The following is a 20955-nucleotide window of genomic DNA, read 5'->3' as shown; positions in this document are numbered from 1 at the left end:
TGCACTGACCCAGCAGTTTGAGCACAGGAAGAGGTCATTTGCAAAAGTCTGTGCTGAATGCAGGTGAGATGGCAGATCCCAGGGCTCTAAGGGGTCTGATCCATCGTAACTCTCCAGCTGCAGCATCCTGACAGCATTGAGCTAGTCTGTGTAGGCAGATAGATAAAAATGCCAAGGGAAAGCAAGTTCTCTAAGGGGGAAATCCCTGTCTTTTGGCCTTTGGTTTTTGCCCTGTAAATTCAGTAAGCCCTGTGTTACTGTATATTCAACAGGCTTAGTGTGTCTGGGTATGGAAAAAGGAGGAGGAATTAGGAGGAGGGTTTTTCTAAATATCCTCTTCCATTTCTGTTAATTAAACTCGTTTGAATTCTCTAAGCTATTAACACCCCTGCCCATCTGCAATCCTTTCCCATTCATGCTGCAAGTCAATGTGCACATTTGAGATACTGACTACTGCAGGTTTATCACACCACACAAGCACAGCACAAAGGGACTGAGTGCTTTCCCCACTTAACAGCAATGCATTATTCATGCTGGCTTCTCACTGAGTGTACCCAGAATTTGAGTGGTTTGCCATTCCCAAGACTCAGATTACTTGGCATGCTCAGTCAGCCTGCTGGCAAACGGGTCTGAGAAGGTTGCAAAACCTTACTGCAAAGCACAGAACATGCAGTACAGCCTTCTGCAAGGAAAGCAAACCCCCCTAGTTATCTTCTTGGAAAAGAAAAATGACCAAGTCTTAAAATTTCCTCCAGCTCATTCCAACAGTGACGTCAGTCAGCAGTGCAGGTTTTGTACTCTACAGGATCATCTCCCAAAAGGAAAGAGCTGAAAGAATGGTGTTGGTACTAACAAATACAAACACACAGTGTTAAAAAATCTATTTTTTTTTAATCATTTCTTCAAGGCTAATCTATGCCTCATTTTCCCCACACGCACCTGAATAGGGGAATGATGTTTGGAAAGCAGTGTGACCTACCCAGGAATAGGGTGATGGAGTGATAGAGAGGTAGCTGCTTCACACAGTGCCTCAAAGGCAGAGTGTCTCCCACTTCAATCCTGCCTCTGCTCTACAAGTTTAGTCTTTACTCAGCACCCTCTTTCTAAAGATACATATTGTGTTTAACTCACACAAAGATTTTCTCAAATAATTTAAAAGAAACTTTTCTCATCATAAAGTAGGGTAGGGATAGAAAAGTTTTTCAAAGGAAAGTTAGGAAAATAAAAAAAAAGGTTTTGCATTGAGACTGATTTTTATGAGCGGGTCAGCTTTCATTGAACTTTATGCATACTGTAGTGCTAGCTATTTTATTAGTTTAGTTTTAAACCATGATGCAGGTACTATAAGGTGTCTGATACCCCTCCTTTCCTTTAAAATAGGGAAGTTTTGTAATTTGAAGTGTTGAGATCATTAGAATTTTTCAGAGAAAAAATTCAAGTCAGGTTCACAAGTTGCAAGAGACCTCTCTGGGCTTTGCCTTGTGATGAAAATTCTCTCTAAAATAAATTTTGCCCAAATGTCAACATAATGTTTGTATTAACTCAAAAAATGAAAGGCTTTGGGTACTTGTAATCTACACTGAACTGAGTAGAGGAAATAGATACTTTTACTGAAGCCATATATCTAAGTTTCACATAAATGAAAATAAAGCTGAATATTTTTTATTTTTCCCCTCTGGGGCCATTCAGTTACAGCTTTTCTTCCTCAAGTAGCTATTTATAGACCTGAACATAAAAACTGAATTTAGTGTTCTCATCACTTAGGAATTGAATACCAGAAAAAGATCATACCTCTTCCCATACTGATTTCAAATTGCATCCTGACTCATAAGAAAATGAATGTGAAGCAAAACTTCATATAACACATATAAATGATGGACCCTTCACCTTCTCCTTCCTATCTATTGCCTTAGTCAAAGCAGCCGTGTCTTCCCTAAAGTCAAGACCAATTCCAAAGCTAACAGCCACTATAGTATCTATTGTAAGGTGGGAATGGAAAGTGGGGCAGAATCAAAAAGCTTTAGAAGATTTGTGTGCATTTATTACTGTGTGCCAAAGAGGGGTAAAATGTCTCAACTCCACAAAGGGCTCATACGAAAAGGCAAATTCCATAATGTGATATCAGTGCTGGTGCTGTCAAGTTACCAGTACACCGTGACATAACTTAATATCCAAAACACTTTTTAATATGCTCATACTGCAGAGTGATCATCCCATGGATGTAAATGTATCGACATTATGTGCAAAACGGTATGGCGGTTTACTCCAAAATGCAGATTTTTCAATTTTAATTTTTCTCTCTTAGAGGTTCTTGGGAATATTTTCACTGACCTCAGTAAAAGAATAGATTAAGGACTAGACCATGGAAAACTGCATCAAGAGTACCATGGCATTAAATGCCACATACAGTGAGAGAGGTAATTGAGAGAGATAATTGTAGATATATAAATGATCTGGTTTTTGTCAAGTCTGTATAGTTTTTAGGCATTTTGGAGATATTTTCATTTAATTTTCCAAGGTATCAAAAAGAAAATGCAAACTGCTTCAGGAAAAGAGTGTCATTGCTTGAAGTCAGACATAACCTGGGCATCAAGCATAACCTTAAAGATATTTAATAATTGAGTGAAAGCACTTCAAAGATTCTTGGAAAATACACATCTCTCAAGCTTGGTTCATTGGCTTCCTATCTACCAAAAAAGTACTAAGCATCCCCACAGAGGAAGCAATAAATAAATAATGCCATCATATTACAAGTAAGCAGGGTTCATAGAAATGGAAAAACCCCTGTAACTGTGGTACTCTAACCCCAAGAAACTCCCTAATGAGCTACATGGAAATAAGGGGATACAGCATTTGCACTAACATACTTCTAGTTCTTTGAAGACTCCATCAATTGAAAAATATGTTCTTATTCCTAAAAAAGCAAAACTGACAAAATTAATTGCTTCTTTCACAATGCAGATGCCTTAAAAATGCAATTTCTGTTTGGATTTTTTTTGCAGATGTCCTAGTGTGTAATCACTCCCTTCATCATTTCTACAAACGCAGCCAATAAACTTTTCCTTCCAGGTTGACTTTAACCATTATTTTTGTTATTGAGTCCAAATGAGCATAAACTGGCATGAGAACTGTACTCACCTATTCATGAACTTGTATCGGCGATGCAGGTAATAGATTTTTCTCCTGGAAGAACAGCAAAAATGAAGCCAGTCGAGAAGAAAACCCATCGTCAGTTACAGTATGAACTAGCAAGGAAGGAAAGGAGATTGAAGACAGAAGCCTGTAAGAGGTGGAGGAAGAGACTAAAAGAGAGATTAACAGAACCTCACAGGAAGCCACACAGACACTGGTGGCATTTGAATTGCCAAAAGGTCATAATTTTCCCATTGTCTCCTCCTTTTCTGCTATTTGTCATGTGTGGAAGATGGGGATCCAAAGATGTTTCTATTTCAGAGTTCATAAACTGTTGCAGGAATTCCATAGGACTGACACAATTATGGATAAGTTATATGATGTCTACTAGTGAGTTATTAAAGCTGCATTTGGTGAAACATAAGGGGGAATCACTTAGAAAAGCCAGGAAAGCTGTACCTTATGCTGCAATATGCTGTAACACATGCAGTACCAAGCGGGGTCTGTGATTCCTGTTGGGATAACATCCCTTGAAACAGAATATAGGCTACACAAGCAAATGCACATGTGCACAGCACGCTGCCAAGCGTGCAGCCACTCCCTGTGCCCCTCATTCAGGCTGGTTTCTGTTGTCAGTGCAATAAGCTGTGTGTGAGAGCAAACGATGAGCAAGTGAGCAGACAAGGGAACACGAGCAGATACATGCTGAACCCACTCCCAACCTGCCTCCTGACCAGCCCTGCGGTGCAGAGCAGCCCCTATCCACCATGTGTAGATCCAGGACAGGGAGTCCACGTCCTGTGCCACTCCCCTGCTGGCTGCTCTTGTTCTTCTCATAGATGCCTGTCATACCAGAGCTGTCAGGATCTGACACCTTGCCTTCAGCACAGAGATCATATCTTCACGGGAGTTAAGAAAATCTGAGGGTTCTTGACTGTGGATTTGGAGTCATACTCTTTACTGGAAGATTTGGGTGCCTGACCAAACTCTGATTTCCTCCTCCAGAGGCTGACTTTGTCATCCACTGAAGGTAACTGCTAAATCAAGGTGGTTTCTGTGTATTCTGAGAGGTTCCATTGTGTAATGCAGAACTGTACCACTTCTAGAAAATGAAGGCTTATACCACACATGTTCTAAATATTATAGTAGATGTAGTGTAGGAATGCTGTTAGTGCCTTGGAAGCAAGTCCTCTAAAATAAGACAACATTAATGCTTTATAAATGATTAAAAAATTTGGTTAGCATTCCAGGTTAATTTTCAGAACTTTTGAACATTTTTATTATTAGAGTCCATATCGTGCTGGTGAAGTAAAATTTTTTAAACTATTTAATGTTGGCCAGCCTTCTTTGGATAGTGTTATTTATCTTGCTCTACTCAATATACTCAATATCTTGCTCTGCTCGACCTTTCTCAGCAGAGAAAGGTCAAGGCTAAGTGTTTCTGAAGATGCCATCTACTTCTTAGTTTTGCTTCCAATATTCAGAGGTATCCACCACTTTTTCCCTCTTGCTTTGAAACAACAAAGATTTCATTCAATGATGCATGGACCTTGCACAATTCCACCCTGAATAATCAGGTGCAATAAGCAATCAGCAGCTCTTAAAACAAAGTCTCAGACAAAGGCATCTGGGAACAAGCCATCTAGACTTGTGGACACTTTCTAAGATTTTTTGAATTGGTAAACTGTACTGTTGTTTTTTAGAAAAAATTAAAGAGCCTGCCCAGCAGTCACTAGTGAATTACCATGATTTCCTCTTAACAATGCTGCAGTAATTCTCTCTCTATGGATGTGGAAAGAATGAAGCCATGATCCTCAGTATTTTCAAAGCTTTCTATATAATCTGTATGACACCTACTTTGCTATCTGCTTAGTGATCAGGAAAGAACAAGCTGCTCCATGACTAAATTCAGAGTTCCTGGTGAATTTCTGAATCATGAGACCTCACTCCACTGCTGGAGTGGGTCCATCTCAAGGAATGCCACAGAAATCAAAGAAGACACACTTCTGACCTAATCCAAACTTTAAGAAATTAATTTTATTATCCTGCAATGACTTGTGATTACTTTTAGAATTTTCTCTTTAGCAATAAAAGCATAAGGAAGAACAGTTGAAGATTTGCTGTGAAAATGAAAACAAAATAAATACAAAATTATCCTGCAAGTTTGTCCTTTATACATATCCATTTTTCCAGAGTTCTCTACTGCTACAGGGTGTCTCATACCAGAGGCATTTTTCATACTTAGGTAAGAAAAAACAGAAGGAATCCTACAAAGGCACCAGATCACTAGTTGCATATATTCTGGGTGTGATTCTTTTCTTGTTCAGGAGTAATTCCATTAAAATCAATGGAGCTTTATATTGCAAACCCTGCTAATTGAAAGAAGAGTCAAGGCCTCAGAGTTCATGGGTTGTGGTCAGTTCCAGTGGAAGTCTTTATGATACTTTAAAAGTTCTGATAACCAGCAGAGTAAAAGCAATATTTTACATAGGAAATTTCATAGCCCAACATGCAAATAATATTTAATCAATTATAAAAATAACCTGAATTTCAATGTGGAATTAATCTAGTTATCAGTAGCATTTAATATAAGTTCTCTATTTTCTCCACAGTAAAAAGCATTCATAGCCTAAATTGTTTTCCTATTAGAAGAGATACTTATTTATACTTATTTATGGGATACTAACTACATACTATACAAGCAATTTACAGGTGCATACCAGATACGTCAAACAGACATGCACTTTCTGTGCTGCCTTACGTACCTGGATCTTCTTGACCTCCCATTGATTTCAATGAAATGTCCATTTAAAAAACAGCAGCGCACAAGTATGCAGGGGGCTCCAGCATTGAAGGGGTTAAAGGGCCTAAGGACAGAATACCCCATGAAAACAGCTGCACTGCTACAGCCCATCTTAATCTCAAACCAGTGTTGTACTGAAATTATAGGCTTTAACAAGAAATAGCATGTGGTATCTAAGGAACTCCGTTTATATTTCCTAAAGGTGTGTAGTATCTTATAGAAAATCTTTTCTACAGGCATTTTGGTGTTATTATCACATTAACTTTACAGTATAGTGTGGCTTTGGAGGTTGAGACAAAATACAACTACACCTACCTGAAAGGCATTCTTACATTCATTAGTTCAGCATATTTGCCCAGGACCTCCCAAGGGGCATGCAGTTTCACAAACATGATGTCACTGTTTGTTAGGGATGACTGCAAAAGAGAAACAAAACAGCCACCAGAGCTTAATTTTTCAATTAAAAAGCAAAGAAACCGTAGTCAGTGGTCGGTGTGATGTGTCACCCTTCCCAATTCCTTATTCTTCTTGAAATGTTTTATCTGTATTTTGTCAACTCTTTTTTTTTTTTCTGCTGTCCTGAAAGCCATGCTGTGACTCCCTTCTGGCCTTCCTGTGTGCCTCCTTTACATGGAAAAGAAGACATGGAGGGCAGATAGATGCATCTATGGGTTAGCTGAGTGTATGTAGCATAAAGAGAACTTTATGCAGGGTGTGCACATCAGCATGGCTGCTACCTAACAGAAAGCTGTCAGGCAAAGACCAGAGGATGTGCAGCAAAGAGGAGAAAAGGAGGAATTTTGCTCTGTTTGCACTCAGGAGGAGCCACAGTGCTCTACAAGAAAGCTACAGCAGGTTTGGCTGAAGCTGATGTGAGAACACAGAGAGCCACATGATAATACTGGAAGATTAAATGTTCAATTTCTAATGAATATTAATTAAATTTTCATGAAGATACATACAATACAATTTTAGACAATCAAGTGGATGGCATTCCAAGAAATAGGTGAAGATGTACTTAGTATGAGACAAGGAAAATATGATGACAGAAAACCAGGCAAGAAAATTATTAGCTTTGGGGATGATTTCCTAGTTTTTTAGACGTTGTCCTATATTCAATGTTTCTCACTTAAATTCTTGGTTAGCACAACTTGCTAGGAGTTCTTAAATCTAGTATTGTTTATCTGATTATTGTTTATCTGACTATATGGGTGGGAGGCTGACATTTATACCTCTTACATTCTCCCTCCGCCATCCTGATAGATGCTGAAATTATTGAATTTGCATGTCCATGTCCTTAGAGTGGCTAAAATTCTATTACTACTTTGTGACATGATAGGAATGAAAACTCCAGCAGTTAAGATACATATATATGATTTTATTAGGCACACAAAAAACTCCAAAAAACAAATAAACAAACAAAAAATCCAAAACAAAAACAAAGGAAAAAAACCCACCCAACCCAATCACTATAGAGTTAACATTTTATAAACAACTACAGTATTGGACTATAATGGACATAGATATTTGCACTCAAAATATTACTGGGGTGCAAATATGGATTTAACATATAAAGGAATGAGTGACTTTATGGTGCTAAAAACTGCAGGAAAAAAAAAAATCTGTCTTCTTTGCTGATGAATTCTTGAAAAATATTTCAATACAAAATGACAACAGCAACAAAATGCCCCCAAGAGATTTGCTTCCGAGACAATTAATTCACTTGCACTCTTTCCCTGACTTTTATGGATTTTAAATCAGGCTTTGATTATGTTTTTCTTTATAGGTACATTTCACAAATTAGCTTTTCTTTTCCCATGAGAAATTTAGTAAGGAAATACCACAAAACCAAAACTAAATTCTGCCACTTTAAAAATCTCCTGCAAACTGCTTTCTCAAAGATGAGGTTAAGTCAGCAGTAGATTGGCAATTTTGTCCTAAATAACTTGGATTAAAAAACAAAACAAAACAGAACAAAATCCACCAAATCTCAAAAGAACTATCTAAAAAGCCCAAAATACAGAAAGAAACTACAGTACTGACACACAAATAAAAACTGAGAAATGGGGGAAATTTGTTAAAAACAGCTTCTAAACATAGTGATGGCTGTTAAGCAAAAAGTTTATAGGTATTTTCCAACATATTGTAGGTTGAGCCTTACTAAATATGGGAGCCAAACATGACTTGTGAAGATACTGTTTCAGAAGTGAACACTATCTAAATTTGGTATCTTATGTGTTACATGTTTTCATGCAGAAACATGAAAGACTTCCGAATGGTTATCACAGTACAGATGTTTAAAGAATATTTTTCTACTCTGTATCTTGCAATGTTGGCACATCAAAATGTTTGCAAAATGACAATCAGCTTTGCCAACAAAAGACCTAACCAACAGAAAATCAAATCAAAATACATTTGGCAGGTTCAGTCACATTCAGAAAAAAAAAAAAAAGAAATAATAATGCTAAATTATTAATATAAAAATGTATTTCTCTTGGGTATGCTCATGTTAAGTGTTCATAAAGGAAAGCACTAAGCAAGGCTGAGAAAAGCAAGGCTGGAAAAAACAAGACTGGAAAGAGAATAACAAATCCAGATGGAGGACGAATTGAATGAGATGTCACACTCACCTAATCTAAGGAGTAAATAGCTAACCAAAATATCTAGAAAAACAATAGCATGAAGACCATCTTCATTACAAAAATTTAGTGAATGGAATCTCCTAAACTGTCTTGGTTAGATTAGTATTTAGACTCAGTATCCTTCATCTTATAAATGTTCCAACTGAGAATAGAGGAACATTCTTCTGTCGTAATTGACTTTCAAGGGTTGGCTCGTTAAATGATTTGGAGAAGTAAACTCAATTTCACATTAAGGGAACATGCAAACCAAAATCAATGTAACATTACACCCCTTGGAAACTTAAATAAGACAGCTATTGACATGAACAATCTGCTATAAAAGTGATGTCCAGATGATGAAGAAAGAAAAACAGAGGAATTAAAGGGGCAGATCAATGAGATAAAGCACTTAGCAAACACAGAAATGGAATAAATGTTTGGAATTGACCTGTAGCACCAGTGGATATAGTTATCACAATGCAATAATTTTCAGGCCACCAATGTTCAAATAAATTGGTTGTTTTGAACTGATTTATTGAGTAGGAATAAATCAATAAATCCGTAAAAAAACGGATTTTCTTCTGGTCACTAACAAACATTCTCAGTGGTCTTCAGAACAGCGTAAAGCCAGGGTGACAAGAGACTTTCCAGAATCAGACAACTGTAGACTCATCTAGGGTGGAAGGGACCTCCAGGGTTCATCTGGGCTGAGCCTCTGGCTAAAGCAGGGCTAACTTAGATCAGCCTGCTCAGACAGGAGCTTGTCCCATTGAGTACTGCATATCTCTACAGGCAGAGATTTCACAGCCTTTGGGCAATCCACTGACTGAAACTGGCTGGGGAAAATAATATTTTCTGTGGAAGAACTGCCCTCTTTTATAGAGAATGCTGGCTTAAAACTACCACTTTCTAGATTTGTTTTCCTCTACAAACACCCTTATTTATTACAAGAACTGTATTTAATAGTTATTCTCATTGAGAAGTGGTAGCAAGGTATATTTAGTTTAATTGGCCTGATCTTCAAAATAGGTTTGTATGACAGAATTCAGATCACCAGAGTCTGGATTACAATAGTCAATATACATTTTGGCTTCACTGACAAGCATCATTAGTACCGTATCATTTCTGCCAGTCCTACAATACAGGCAGTACTATAGGTCCACATATTATAGACTTGCCCTTCTGGCAAGGCTACCTTTCTATTTTACCATTAAGTTTATAAAGACATTGCTATTTCCCAAAGAAATCCAATCAACTTCCAACTCATTTAAAAACAAAGCCACATTTTCTTCTCCAGTATCACTATGTAAGGAGTGAAAGAGACTAAAGCAATGAGCCATTTATGTAACTCCAAAAGCAGAAACACCTGCTGTCGTGAGTTACAGTCATCAGCTAGGTCAAGGAAAACTTGTAAAAGGTCAGGTTGTCGTTCTTCTAAAGGAGGCACAGAGCGGTGCTAACTGCTGGTTAAGTCGTGGCTACTAAACTCCCATGTATTCCTGCAAGCATTCTAATGTCTTTTGATGACAGGATTTAAATATATATGTATTTGTTATTGACCTGACACTGCTCATTCTGCACTTATCATTGCTAGTCTGAATGGAAGTAGAGTTATGCTGACATGGAATATCTCTTGAAAAGCCCATATTTTGCTGTATTTGCAGGCTTCCTTCCAGGGTCAAGGCTAAAGATTAGTATCTTTTGTCAAATATCCTCTTGAATGTTCTCCTCCTCCTTCCTAATTTTAGTTCGTTATCAATAATATTGTCGAGTCATTTTGAAACAAAAGCTGTAGGTACTCACCTTGATATAAGCATTTATTGAGTCTAAAAGTTAAGAAAGTTGAGAAAACCTATTCACAGCATATAACCTTGCACAAGGTTAAAATTACAGTGGCTCCATTTGAATGCTGCTATTGTTTATTTGCCTCGAGGCTATTAGGCAGGTTTTCATTCATGTATGCAAAACAATAGGGTGAAAAAGAAACTCAGGATTTACCATTAAGGTGTTTCCTCTGTCATCATTTAAGAGAAAAATTCTCATGGTTGAGTCTCTCTTCACCTTTAAAAGCCTTCCCCATAAAAGTAAAATGAGATAAGTAAGATTTTGAAACAGATTTAACAACCAGAATTAATGTCATCTATTTTAGTAAGATCCTACAAGGCAAATTAAAAAGCCTGAACAGAAAGAGTTCTTTACATTTTGGCAAATCTAGCTAATTTCTGGTAAGACCATAATGCAGGGAAAAACAGAAAAGGAGACAAAATCAACATACTTCTTCCAGTAATAATTCTCTCTGTAATCTAGCTCTGTATGATGTCTGAGTGCAGAGTAGTAAATAGTCACTACTACATGTTCCACTGTTTTTGAGAATTACTTAACAGCACAGATTGATTTGCCATGTGGAGTGAATTAAGTGAAAAACAAAACCCAGCAAATTTTAGTTGGTTAAACTGTTCTTCCTCTGCAAAACCAAAGTAAATGTAAATTCACACGGGCAATTCCAAGGAGCTGGAAAAACAGAAAGTATATTCTGCCAATACTTTTCCAGTGCATACATTCCTACTGGCCAATTGTTTAGATACTGGCAATATATGTCTGGTTTCAGGGAAAATATTGCATACTCACAAACATTAGCCTCCACGTTCATGCTTCTGAGGAACCTAATGAATAACAGTGCCAATATTTTTCACACATGTACCTTCAACAAAGGCATGGGTTTAGTGAAAAAAGGGGAATATATTGTTCACATTTTAATGTGGATATTAAGAAGCCTTTGACTTGCAAGAAACTGTAGTTTCTTGCAAGTCAAGTAAGGATGAAAATAAGAATAAAAAAGATAGTCCTATGTTAAAATAGGAAGCCGTTGATAAAAGCAATTTTGATTTGAGGGCACTGACATGTGAAATGTAGAATAACTTGATCTAAGGAGACAGAGGCACATGATTACAATTTAGAATGATTTTTATGTGAAATCTCATGACAAAATATGATGAAGTAAAGCTTTTTTTTTTTTTTTTACTTTGCAAAGTACTTGCAGAGGTTCTGCTCCAGTGGAGTTAGTAATGCAGGCAGGTGGCTGCTTCCTGCCAGCACTCAGGCAATGTGTCATCTAATCCAGCTCAGAGCAGGTGTCATTGTTACAGTGCTTAATTTCTGGCAGCATATGACAGGATCTCAATTGTGGAACAGAACAAGGGGAAATGCTTGCAATGTCCTTCTATGTAGGCAAAAATATGTGAGTGGGAGGACAGCTTCAAGAACAGGGTAGGTTACTTGAGTAGAAGTAAAATGCAAATACTATCTCACTGCTCAAATTTACTGTGCAATGATGAGCTCACAATCTGCAGTAGAGAAATACAAATTCCTCTAAGATAAGAAGCAACATCAGAAGGAAGTCTTTAATTCCAACAAATGTCATCTAAATCTGCGGAATGGGTCTTATAGTAAGGTAACTTAGATGTACTAAATCAACCATGGAAACAATATCCTCTGACTTGGACTGCACTTCCGAGGGAAAAGAATTAGAACTATCTGCAGCATGACCATCTTAATGGAAAAGGTTGTTTTATCATTACTGTGAGGTAATGATAAAACATTTCTTGATAATTCCATCAGCAAATACTGAATGAATACAGGTTAGACCCATCTGGGTAAGATCTCTGTGACAAAATAGCTAATAATATGGATTTTACCTGACAAATATCCTTTAATTCCTTCAGACTGGAAAATTACTATAAACTTGTGAAATCATTATTTGCAGATTTAAAATGCAGATAGCTAAAATCTCTGGGCAGAATAGTGCTCTTTTACTTATGGAAACGGTATTTGACATTGTCTCTTTACTTGAAACATCACTTATGGGCTCAAATTATAGATTAAAAAAGTTAGTACTTTATACAGTAGTAGTTGACATCATCAAATCTTTTTGACTGTTTATGGGCCAAAGAAAGGCCTCTTAAGTACATCATTTTTCTTTTGACATCACAGGCCATTAAAAATTCATCACACAATTGAACTACATTATATAAGGCAACTTTCTTTGTGATTTATCCCAAGTGTAAAATATAAAGTCAATATTTTTCCAATATGGATTTCTTTTTCATTAATAATTTTTTGAAGTAGAAAATACTTACATTTAATGAATTGTCCATAAAATATTCATGTTTGCTTTTAGAGGCTTATTGGAAAAACATTGCTTTGGTAAAGAAAAAGTTTATTTTTTTTGTCCAAAAGTTAAATTCACAAACATGATAATTAATAAAACACACAAAAAATGCAGGCAGGCTTATGATAGTTTTTTCATACACATAACCTAGAGAAAACTGAATAAGCTGCTTATTGCATCATAGAATAATACAGGCCATCTAGTCAAATCTCCTGCTCTAATCAGGGACAACTAGAGTGGTTTGTGGAGTCTTGAATATCTCTGTGGCTAGAGACCTTGCAACCTCTCTGGGCACCAGAGTATCTCTGGACAGAAAGGTCACAGCTGAATTTCCATGTGGATTCAGAAGCGTTGGCAGCAGCCCTGGTTCTGAGCACCTACCCATGCTCCAGTAGTGTGAAGCTCTTTGGTTGTTCAACTCCCTCTGCAGTCTTGTTTCTCAGCTCATACAATCAAGGAAGACAAGAAATACATACATGATTATCAATCTGGACTCCAAAGTCCTTTCAGCACCCACACTTTCCAGGATGCAGTGAACTGCCCTGCAGCTCTCTGGACACCTGTGTATTTGACGGTGCAACTCAAAATTCCTTCTAAAAGGAGATACACATGAGCTCATCCAGAGGAAGAGACTACTCTTAAGGTCACTGTCAGTTCAGTTCAGTTCACATGACACAAGCCCCAAGTTCTTCAATCCAGCTACACATCCTCTACATGAGTAACTACAGGCAGAGGTGTTAGCCCATGCCATAGGGGAAGCAATGGGGTAATGCATACGCTTGTTAGCACAGCTTATTATCTTGGGTGCTGTCCCATGCTGGTATGAGTAGGATAACTACTTGGTCTGGCAACACCTGGGTGGGTTTCTGCACCATTCCTGGCTGTGCAGGACACACATGTGCCTCTGCTCTGCAGGAAAGTCACAGGAGTGCACTCTCACTGCTCCTTCTCAGACATACAGCTTCTCATTTTCCAGGGAAGAAATAGCACCAAAGAAAAACCAAGATCCAGTTAAATGAAGGGGAAAGATGCATGAGAAGAATGTGAATCACTCACAACTCTACCAGTTACAGTTACCCATAAACTCTGCTAGTCTGAGTGACTCAAATGCTTGTTAACTCAACCAACAGTTGAGTTAACAAGCTAACTAACTCACAGTTTTCTGTGCCTTACTTACCTTACTGTGATGACTATTAGAACTGGAAAGAGTTTAAGGAGCCATCTTCTAATAATTCATTTCACATTGTTCCAATCATTGCTGCAAAACTTTCCTGCCTTCCTCATTTAAAGGCAGAGACATGAGCAAGATATTTTCCCTTTCTTCTTCCACTTTATACAAACTGTTATACAGTTGTTATATTTCTTTAATGAAATGGACAAAGTGAATTTCTGAGCAACTGCATTTTGTAGTCTTACTAAGGCACTCAAGAGATCTGATACACTAAAAGGATGCAAACAAAATTTTACAAGGAAAGCAGTCTTCTAAATATGCCAAAGCATATAGTAGAGCAGCCATCTCTTCAGATATACCACTATTAATACAAGAAAGGGAAGTTCTTTCCAAAGCAAAATGTGATGTTGAGAATAGGCTTGATTACCAATATTCAGTTCACAATTCATATTAAAAAATTAGATAGATTGACCTTTTAAATCCCAAACCATTCTCAAACTGTATAAGACTTCCCACAAAATTTAAATACAAACCGCCAAGAGATAAAGGCAAATCCATCTTAATGTGTTGTCTTCAGCAAACCACAATTTCATGTTGATCATAAAAAGAAATCTCATAGTCTAGTGCAGAGTGGAAATTTCTAAAAATTGATGAGGTACACGATTGTACATTTATGACCTGTCTGCTCAGCTAAGCTCAAAGTAATTCAACCTCTATGTAACTAGACCATTTGATGTTAAAAACCCACACATCAGAAACAGAAGAAAACCCCCACTTTCTTAAGCAAAGATAGAGTAATTAGAATCTAACTGGAGACAAGGTGAAAGTGAAATACATAATGTCTCTAAACTAAGAAGGCAAAACTCTGGCTCCTTTGTGCATCCGTGAACAAATCCCTTCATTTGTTAGACATGCTTTAAATGAAACAAGGCTGAGGTATGACAAGGGCAAATTAGGAATTTGCTTCAGAATGTTCTAATTTATTGTGATAAAGCAATGCCCATAGATGGAACAATGAATTGTCAAGGCAGACTCCTAAACATGAGCTCTGCTATTGATCAATTATTGCTGCTCCCAGTGTGCCTACTGACATAAGGTGCCGGATGAAAACACCTCCTGTATGACACAGAAGAGCAAAGCAGCACCAGATGGAGCTCAGCATCTTAATGGTTCAGATAAATGTGATCGAGCACAGAGAGGATTTCCTCTTGGAGTTCAGAGCTCTGACATGCAGATTTAATGAGAGGAGTTGCAGAGAACAAACCAGTCCTCTTTTTCTTGAAAGACAGCGTCACTATCACATGAGATAATGTTAGTTTTGGTCTGATGGCATATGTTGCAAAGAGGTGGTATTAACCCTGAAATTGTTTGCAGAAAAATTTTGGGTTTTGAGATGCCTATGATGCATGAAATGAAGGCCATAAGTAACACATACATTGGCAAAGAATCCCCCTTTCCAAATTCACTTGTACCATGGAAACTGCTGAAATGAAGATTCTTTACTGAATAGACCATACTGTTCTTCTCTAGGGATAAAAAAAATATTGCTATCTTTAAGAAGCCTCCAGCTTACAAAAGGCAGCTTGTTCAGCTTAGGAAAGTACAAATGAATTTTTTATCTATTGAGCGATAAATATTTCTAGATTTTTTTTTTTAAGTGTTTTGCACATCTTTTATAAGGGCTGCGCCTCTCAGAGCTGCAGCAGAGAATTCACAGCCCATAAGTGAAACAGAAGTTACAAAAGAGGTTTTGGCTCTGTGGTACTATTCAGATCCTTTTATTCAGTGCAAAATTTTGGAGTAGAATTGAAATTCTCATCTATTGTACCTCTGGAATGCGTATGCTTACAGCAAGCTCTTTTGTTCTCTTCTACAGCGGAGCAGAGAAATGTAACATGGAAATAAAATTAATATCTCACTTCACTTAATAATCCCAGTTTTTCAAGCTCTGTATGGGTGTACTGTGATAGACATTTTCTTCTATTACAGAGATTTCCTGATAGGAAAATTATAATTCCAATAGATAATTTTTGAAATAAGTCAATATGGTTCATACATCAATGGCTCTATAGAGAATAATCATTTTTTGAAAGGAATTTTCTTAAAAACATGGCATTTGGGGCCCAATGAATATTATAAAAGATATTTTAATATTGGAGGGAAGTTCTCTTAGTGTTGCATCACTAGACAACAGGGAAAATTTTGCAAATTGCAGAACATTATCTCAACAAACAACCTCTTAGAGTATTATAATTTCACATACACTGCAGGCTGTTGTTCCTGTCAAATATTTAAAATATAACGTCCAGCGTGTCAGAGAAATGTAGTGTAGGAATGTGCTTTGCATCATTTGATGCAACTTTGCAGAGTCACTATAATTACTTGTGCAGTACAAACACACATACACTGTCATGCATAACCTCTTTTGAATGTGAGAGCAGAGTGGTGAATTGGTTAGGGAAGAAATGATATTAAAATTGTATAGCACATACCTCTCCTAGTTCTTGGTACTAGGGACTGAAAGCTTTGAACCGAATTGTTATCATCACAGTAGCACAGCTGGTGAATTTCTTTTCTAAAATAATGTTATTGCCCTACTGTTCACAATTGCCATATTGATCTTCAAAAAAGCAAAGATTGAAATATTACAAAAATTAACTAATTTCTTCAGCACAATATTTCAAAGCAACTCTCCCTCCCCCTTTCTGTGTCTTACACATATCCAGAAACACAAGTGAAAAATACTTCTCTCAGTGTTTGTTTCCTTCTCATATTTGTCTCCTCCCCCAGAATCCTATCTGCATCTTGCTTGCTTATCTCCCGATCAGCCAAAGCCACATTTCTCTTGCCAGGTTCCCCTCACCACCACAGAGGGCAGCTAGTCCTGCCCATCATTCTGGCTGCGTGTGATGTATGATGGAGGCAGCTCCAGTGTCAGATCTCTGCAACAGCAGCCTCTGGAGCACAACAAATTACAGAGCTCTATTTTTTAAAACTTCAGTTTGAAAAAGTAGCAGGAAGTCATCTTAACTTTTGAACTGGAGGAACCTCATATAAAATACAAATATACTAAATTTCCCTAACTACCAATGGATTCTTACTTTGTCCAGATGGTATTTAAGCACAACATGGGAGAAAACTGAAAGCTTAAAAATATTTTTTTTCTGTCAGATTTTAAGTGAAGACCTCATCTAACAGAGATACCATCTCCCCTTTAAAACATGAAAGGTTAACAGGAAAATATCAAAATACTAATAAGGAAAGAGCTCTGGGTAACAACTGAGCAATCATCACCACTGTACATCGTTGGTGGAAAGTGCAGTGGAAGCAACACTGACAAGAAAATAGAAAGTCTAATGTTGGAAATGTCACCAAGTGCCTAAAGTGATGCACTTATCTAACATATGAATATTTTTAATGTATAATGAAGAGCAAAGGAAAATGGGGCAGGGGAAACCATGCTCTGTTCTTTAGGTAAATGACTTCTCATGTTACAGTCTAGTGTCTGACAAACACATTCTTGTAGCACAGAAGATAGAGAGGTGGCGGAGAATTAAATGCAGAAAAGATGAACACACAAAATATCACTGTTAGAATCAAGAATAGATGGCAGAAACAGAAACCAGAATAGGGTAATGTGCATGAAGATTATGAAAAAAAAAATCAAATTAAGAGCATACAGGACTCAAATTCACTAGTCCTTTATTTTGTATAGCTATTCAGCAGGGTGCAAAGTACAGGCTGAGTAAGAAATAGATGGATTAATTAAGAAAGAGCAGGACAATAAGAATGATAAAGAGATTTGGGAAACTTGACCTAGGGGAAAAAGATTGTTCAAAACACAGATGGAATTCAAAACACCAAAGAAAATGCTAAGCAGAGACCACAGTAACATTCTAAAAATAAGTAACAAATAGTTATGAATAAGAAGAGAATGAACTGCACTCAAATTTTCTTCTCAATCAGGAATTAATAAATGGATTAAATTGTAGAAAAGGAGGTTTAGGTCTATCCTATCTAACACCAAACAAGAATTTCTAGGACTTGGCATGTGGGGCTGTAAGGAATATGTGAGTGGCTGAGGGATTCAGCCTGGGATAAAAGGAGAAGCCCTATATTATGCTATCATGTGGATATTACTGTAATAAACCATGTCAAGAAAGCAGAAATGGTTCTATACTTAAACTCTTTGTCCACATCCACACACACATATTTTGCTTTCACCATACTAAAATCAATAAAGAGCTATTTGATAAAAATCACAGAGGACTCAGGCAAAAGTGGTATTAAAAGTATATGTTTCTTCAAGTACATCTGATATCCTTCAGAGTTCCAACAGTATCTGTGTGCTGCACTTACTATGGAATATGTTATTATTTTACTTAAAATTGCTTTCTGAGATCTTCAGTCTTATAGGCGTCAAGATCAAAATTTAGCTGTTAAGGCCACCAGAAACATATCTTCCCTTTCTTAGAAGCATACACTTAACTCAAAATACAAGAGGTGAGGAGCTCGAGAGTAACACAATGAAAAAGATCAGTGCTTTTGGATATTGGTAAGAGTTTGTTGACACTGCTCCAGGACTTTGCCGTAGTGTCCCCATTTTTGTTGCAGGAACTGACTGTGATAGTCTCGGAACACAGGATAAGGAATGTAAGTGCAAATAATCCATTCATGTCCAAGTACATCCTGAGGAGATCTGAAGCAAATTGTGGCCCAGCACTATTTCCCAGGCTGTTGATCTAATTTTACTTTTCTGTAATCACATGAAATAAAATTCTGGTCCAGAGACCCTGATTGCAAAGGCTTATGTTAGATCGTTCTTGCATCAAGAATCTAGTCATGAGTTTAGGAAATGAGGTTTTCTTTTATGGGACATATTGTCTAATGGAAAATATCCTTTCATGCTCTACAAGTAATCTATGAAATGAATTAAGAAGATAGCATATAAAAGCTTTGCTAGCGAGGCATGGTTAGTCCTGTATGGACATTCCAGTGATCAGCTGTGATGCCATTTAAGAGAGAAAAATATTTTGCTGCAACACCAAATGGAATAAATTTTATGAAAATAGAGCAAATTGGACAAGGTATCCAAAAATTTGTCAGGAAACAGGTGAAAATTTTCACATTGATTTAGTTTAAAAAACTGTTGATACAAAATATCATGTTTTGGTATTTCACTGGATTATATCTCTTTTGTAAAGATAGCATTTTTAACAACTAGTACAGTCTTTTAATCTGAGGTATTTAATCCTGAATCTGTTTAAATGAAATATTTTCACATATTCAAAATGTTTTGCTTTCCTCAGCTAAAACTCTTTGCTGAGTCTAATCCATACTAGTGATTATTAATTGCTTGCCTTTCTCCTTTGCTGCATTCTATTAAGACCTTCTCCATAAATACAAGACAATTGTTTCAAGATGTTAAGGGCTTGTGTTGTATTTCCAAAGTGATTTCATAGTCACATTTTTATAGTGGGAACTATACAATGAGAAGGGGGCTTTTCTTACATATCTGCCATGACTTAATGTGGATATGCCTCCACATTCTGATTGTAGTGTCCTTTTATGCTTTCTCACCATCATTCCAAATTCCCCCCTTTCCCAAAACTCTGAAGCGCTCACCTTTCCCAAATAACTTTTATGTTGTGCCTTTTGGCTGGAATAATACATTAGTAGGAGACATGAATTTTTTTTTTTCATAAGACAGACGAAAATCCAGCCCAAGATGGAAATGTAAATCAGCTTGGCAAGCAGTCACCAATTGCCAGTCAAAACATCAAAGAACAAAAAATGTCAAATAATGGAAAAACTGCAGAAACATTAATCCATTCCATAGCTTGGGGGTTTTAGAATGGAAATTTTCACTTGACACACAATTCCATTAGTTGCATAATTTACATTATACCAGTATTGGGGATGATCTTGCAATCCACAGATCTATTAATATAAATCTATAGATAACACCTGGACAGAGGGCAAACAAAAAAGCTTATTTTGAGTAGTTTATAGATATGATGTGTGACAGGTATATGACCCAGTTTTCCCTGCTGGATACTGGCAGGCCGCTATATTTGCATTAAAACATTGGCACTATCATGTCTCTGAGCCCACTGATCCTGAGAAGTTCCCTGAAGGCTTACTCCCAAGGATAAGACACCACAGGTGTGATTCAGGGCAACTAAGTTTAGATGTCTGCAATCAGACAGGAGAGGAACAGGCACCTTCAAGGTGTAATTTATTTGTTCTATTTTCCTCAGAATTAGATGAACTGATGCATATTAAGGGCTTGTTCCTACCTAGTCAGATGATGTACATTGTCGACAGCTACAGTCAATATGTTGGTTTTTTTTTTTTTCCTCTTGGGGCTTTGCAGTAAAACCATCTTATTTTTCCTGGACTCCTGTTCCTCAGCACCCACATCAACTTCTGCAGTAGCAGAGACACGTTACTGCCTACAACTGCACCTTCATGGGTTCCTCTAGTGCTCTGCTCAGCTGTCTGGGACACATCACAGCAGCAGCATTTGATTCGGAACATTGTACAAGGCCTTGGCTGCCATCCATTTCCCCCATCCCACACTACTCATTCTTCCCACAGAGAAGACATTGGCAAATGCAGATCTTTAAATAACAAAGCCTCCCATCAGTGTCCTCTGTACTTTAAAAGGCCTCTTGAATTTGGTCAGTACTTTCTGTATTTCATTACTTGAATTCTTCTCTCCTGTGAATTTCTGAAGCTAATGATGATAAAATCCATAAATTTGCACAAGAACATTGACCTGGAATGTTCTAAAAATCACAGCTTCTATTCTCTCAACTGCTGTTTCAGGACATTTGTTTAATCCAATCTTGTCTCAGAAAGTCACTGTTTCCAATAGCAAGAGCATTCACAGCACAACTTCAAGAACTCTAGTGATGAAGGGCCAGGCTGTTATCTATAGAAAACCTATAGAATTCTATAGAAAAAAGCCATGGCCATCCTGATCGAGCATTGGTGACAGCTCTGCTTCACCAAGTTGACCTTCAGACCTGCCTTCCCACCAGCACTCTGGAACTTC

The 20955-nt window shown here is 37.3% G+C and overlaps 1 protein-coding gene across 1 annotated transcript in view; it reads right to left on the bottom strand.

Annotated features, from left to right (window-relative positions):
- The window catches only part of ANO4 (anoctamin 4), a 116096-nt gene that overhangs the window by 60833 nt on the left and 34308 nt on the right, over positions 1-20955 (bottom strand). The window contains exons 5-7 of the mRNA XM_053942483.1: positions 6251-6351; positions 5898-5999; positions 3139-3183 (exon numbers count right to left, since the gene is read on the bottom strand). Of these exons, the coding sequence (XP_053798458.1) occupies positions 3139-3183; positions 5898-5999; positions 6251-6351 (248 nt within the window). The remainder of the gene's footprint in view (positions 1-3138; positions 3184-5897; positions 6000-6250; positions 6352-20955) is intronic.

Source organism: Vidua chalybeata, chromosome 5 (assembly GCF_026979565.1).
Source record: "Vidua chalybeata isolate OUT-0048 chromosome 5, bVidCha1 merged haplotype, whole genome shotgun sequence".
Classification (NCBI taxonomy): domain Eukaryota; kingdom Metazoa; phylum Chordata; class Aves; order Passeriformes; family Viduidae; genus Vidua; species Vidua chalybeata.
The sequence above is the reverse complement of the archived record's forward strand: the minus strand, read 5'-3'. Positions and strand labels throughout refer to the sequence as shown.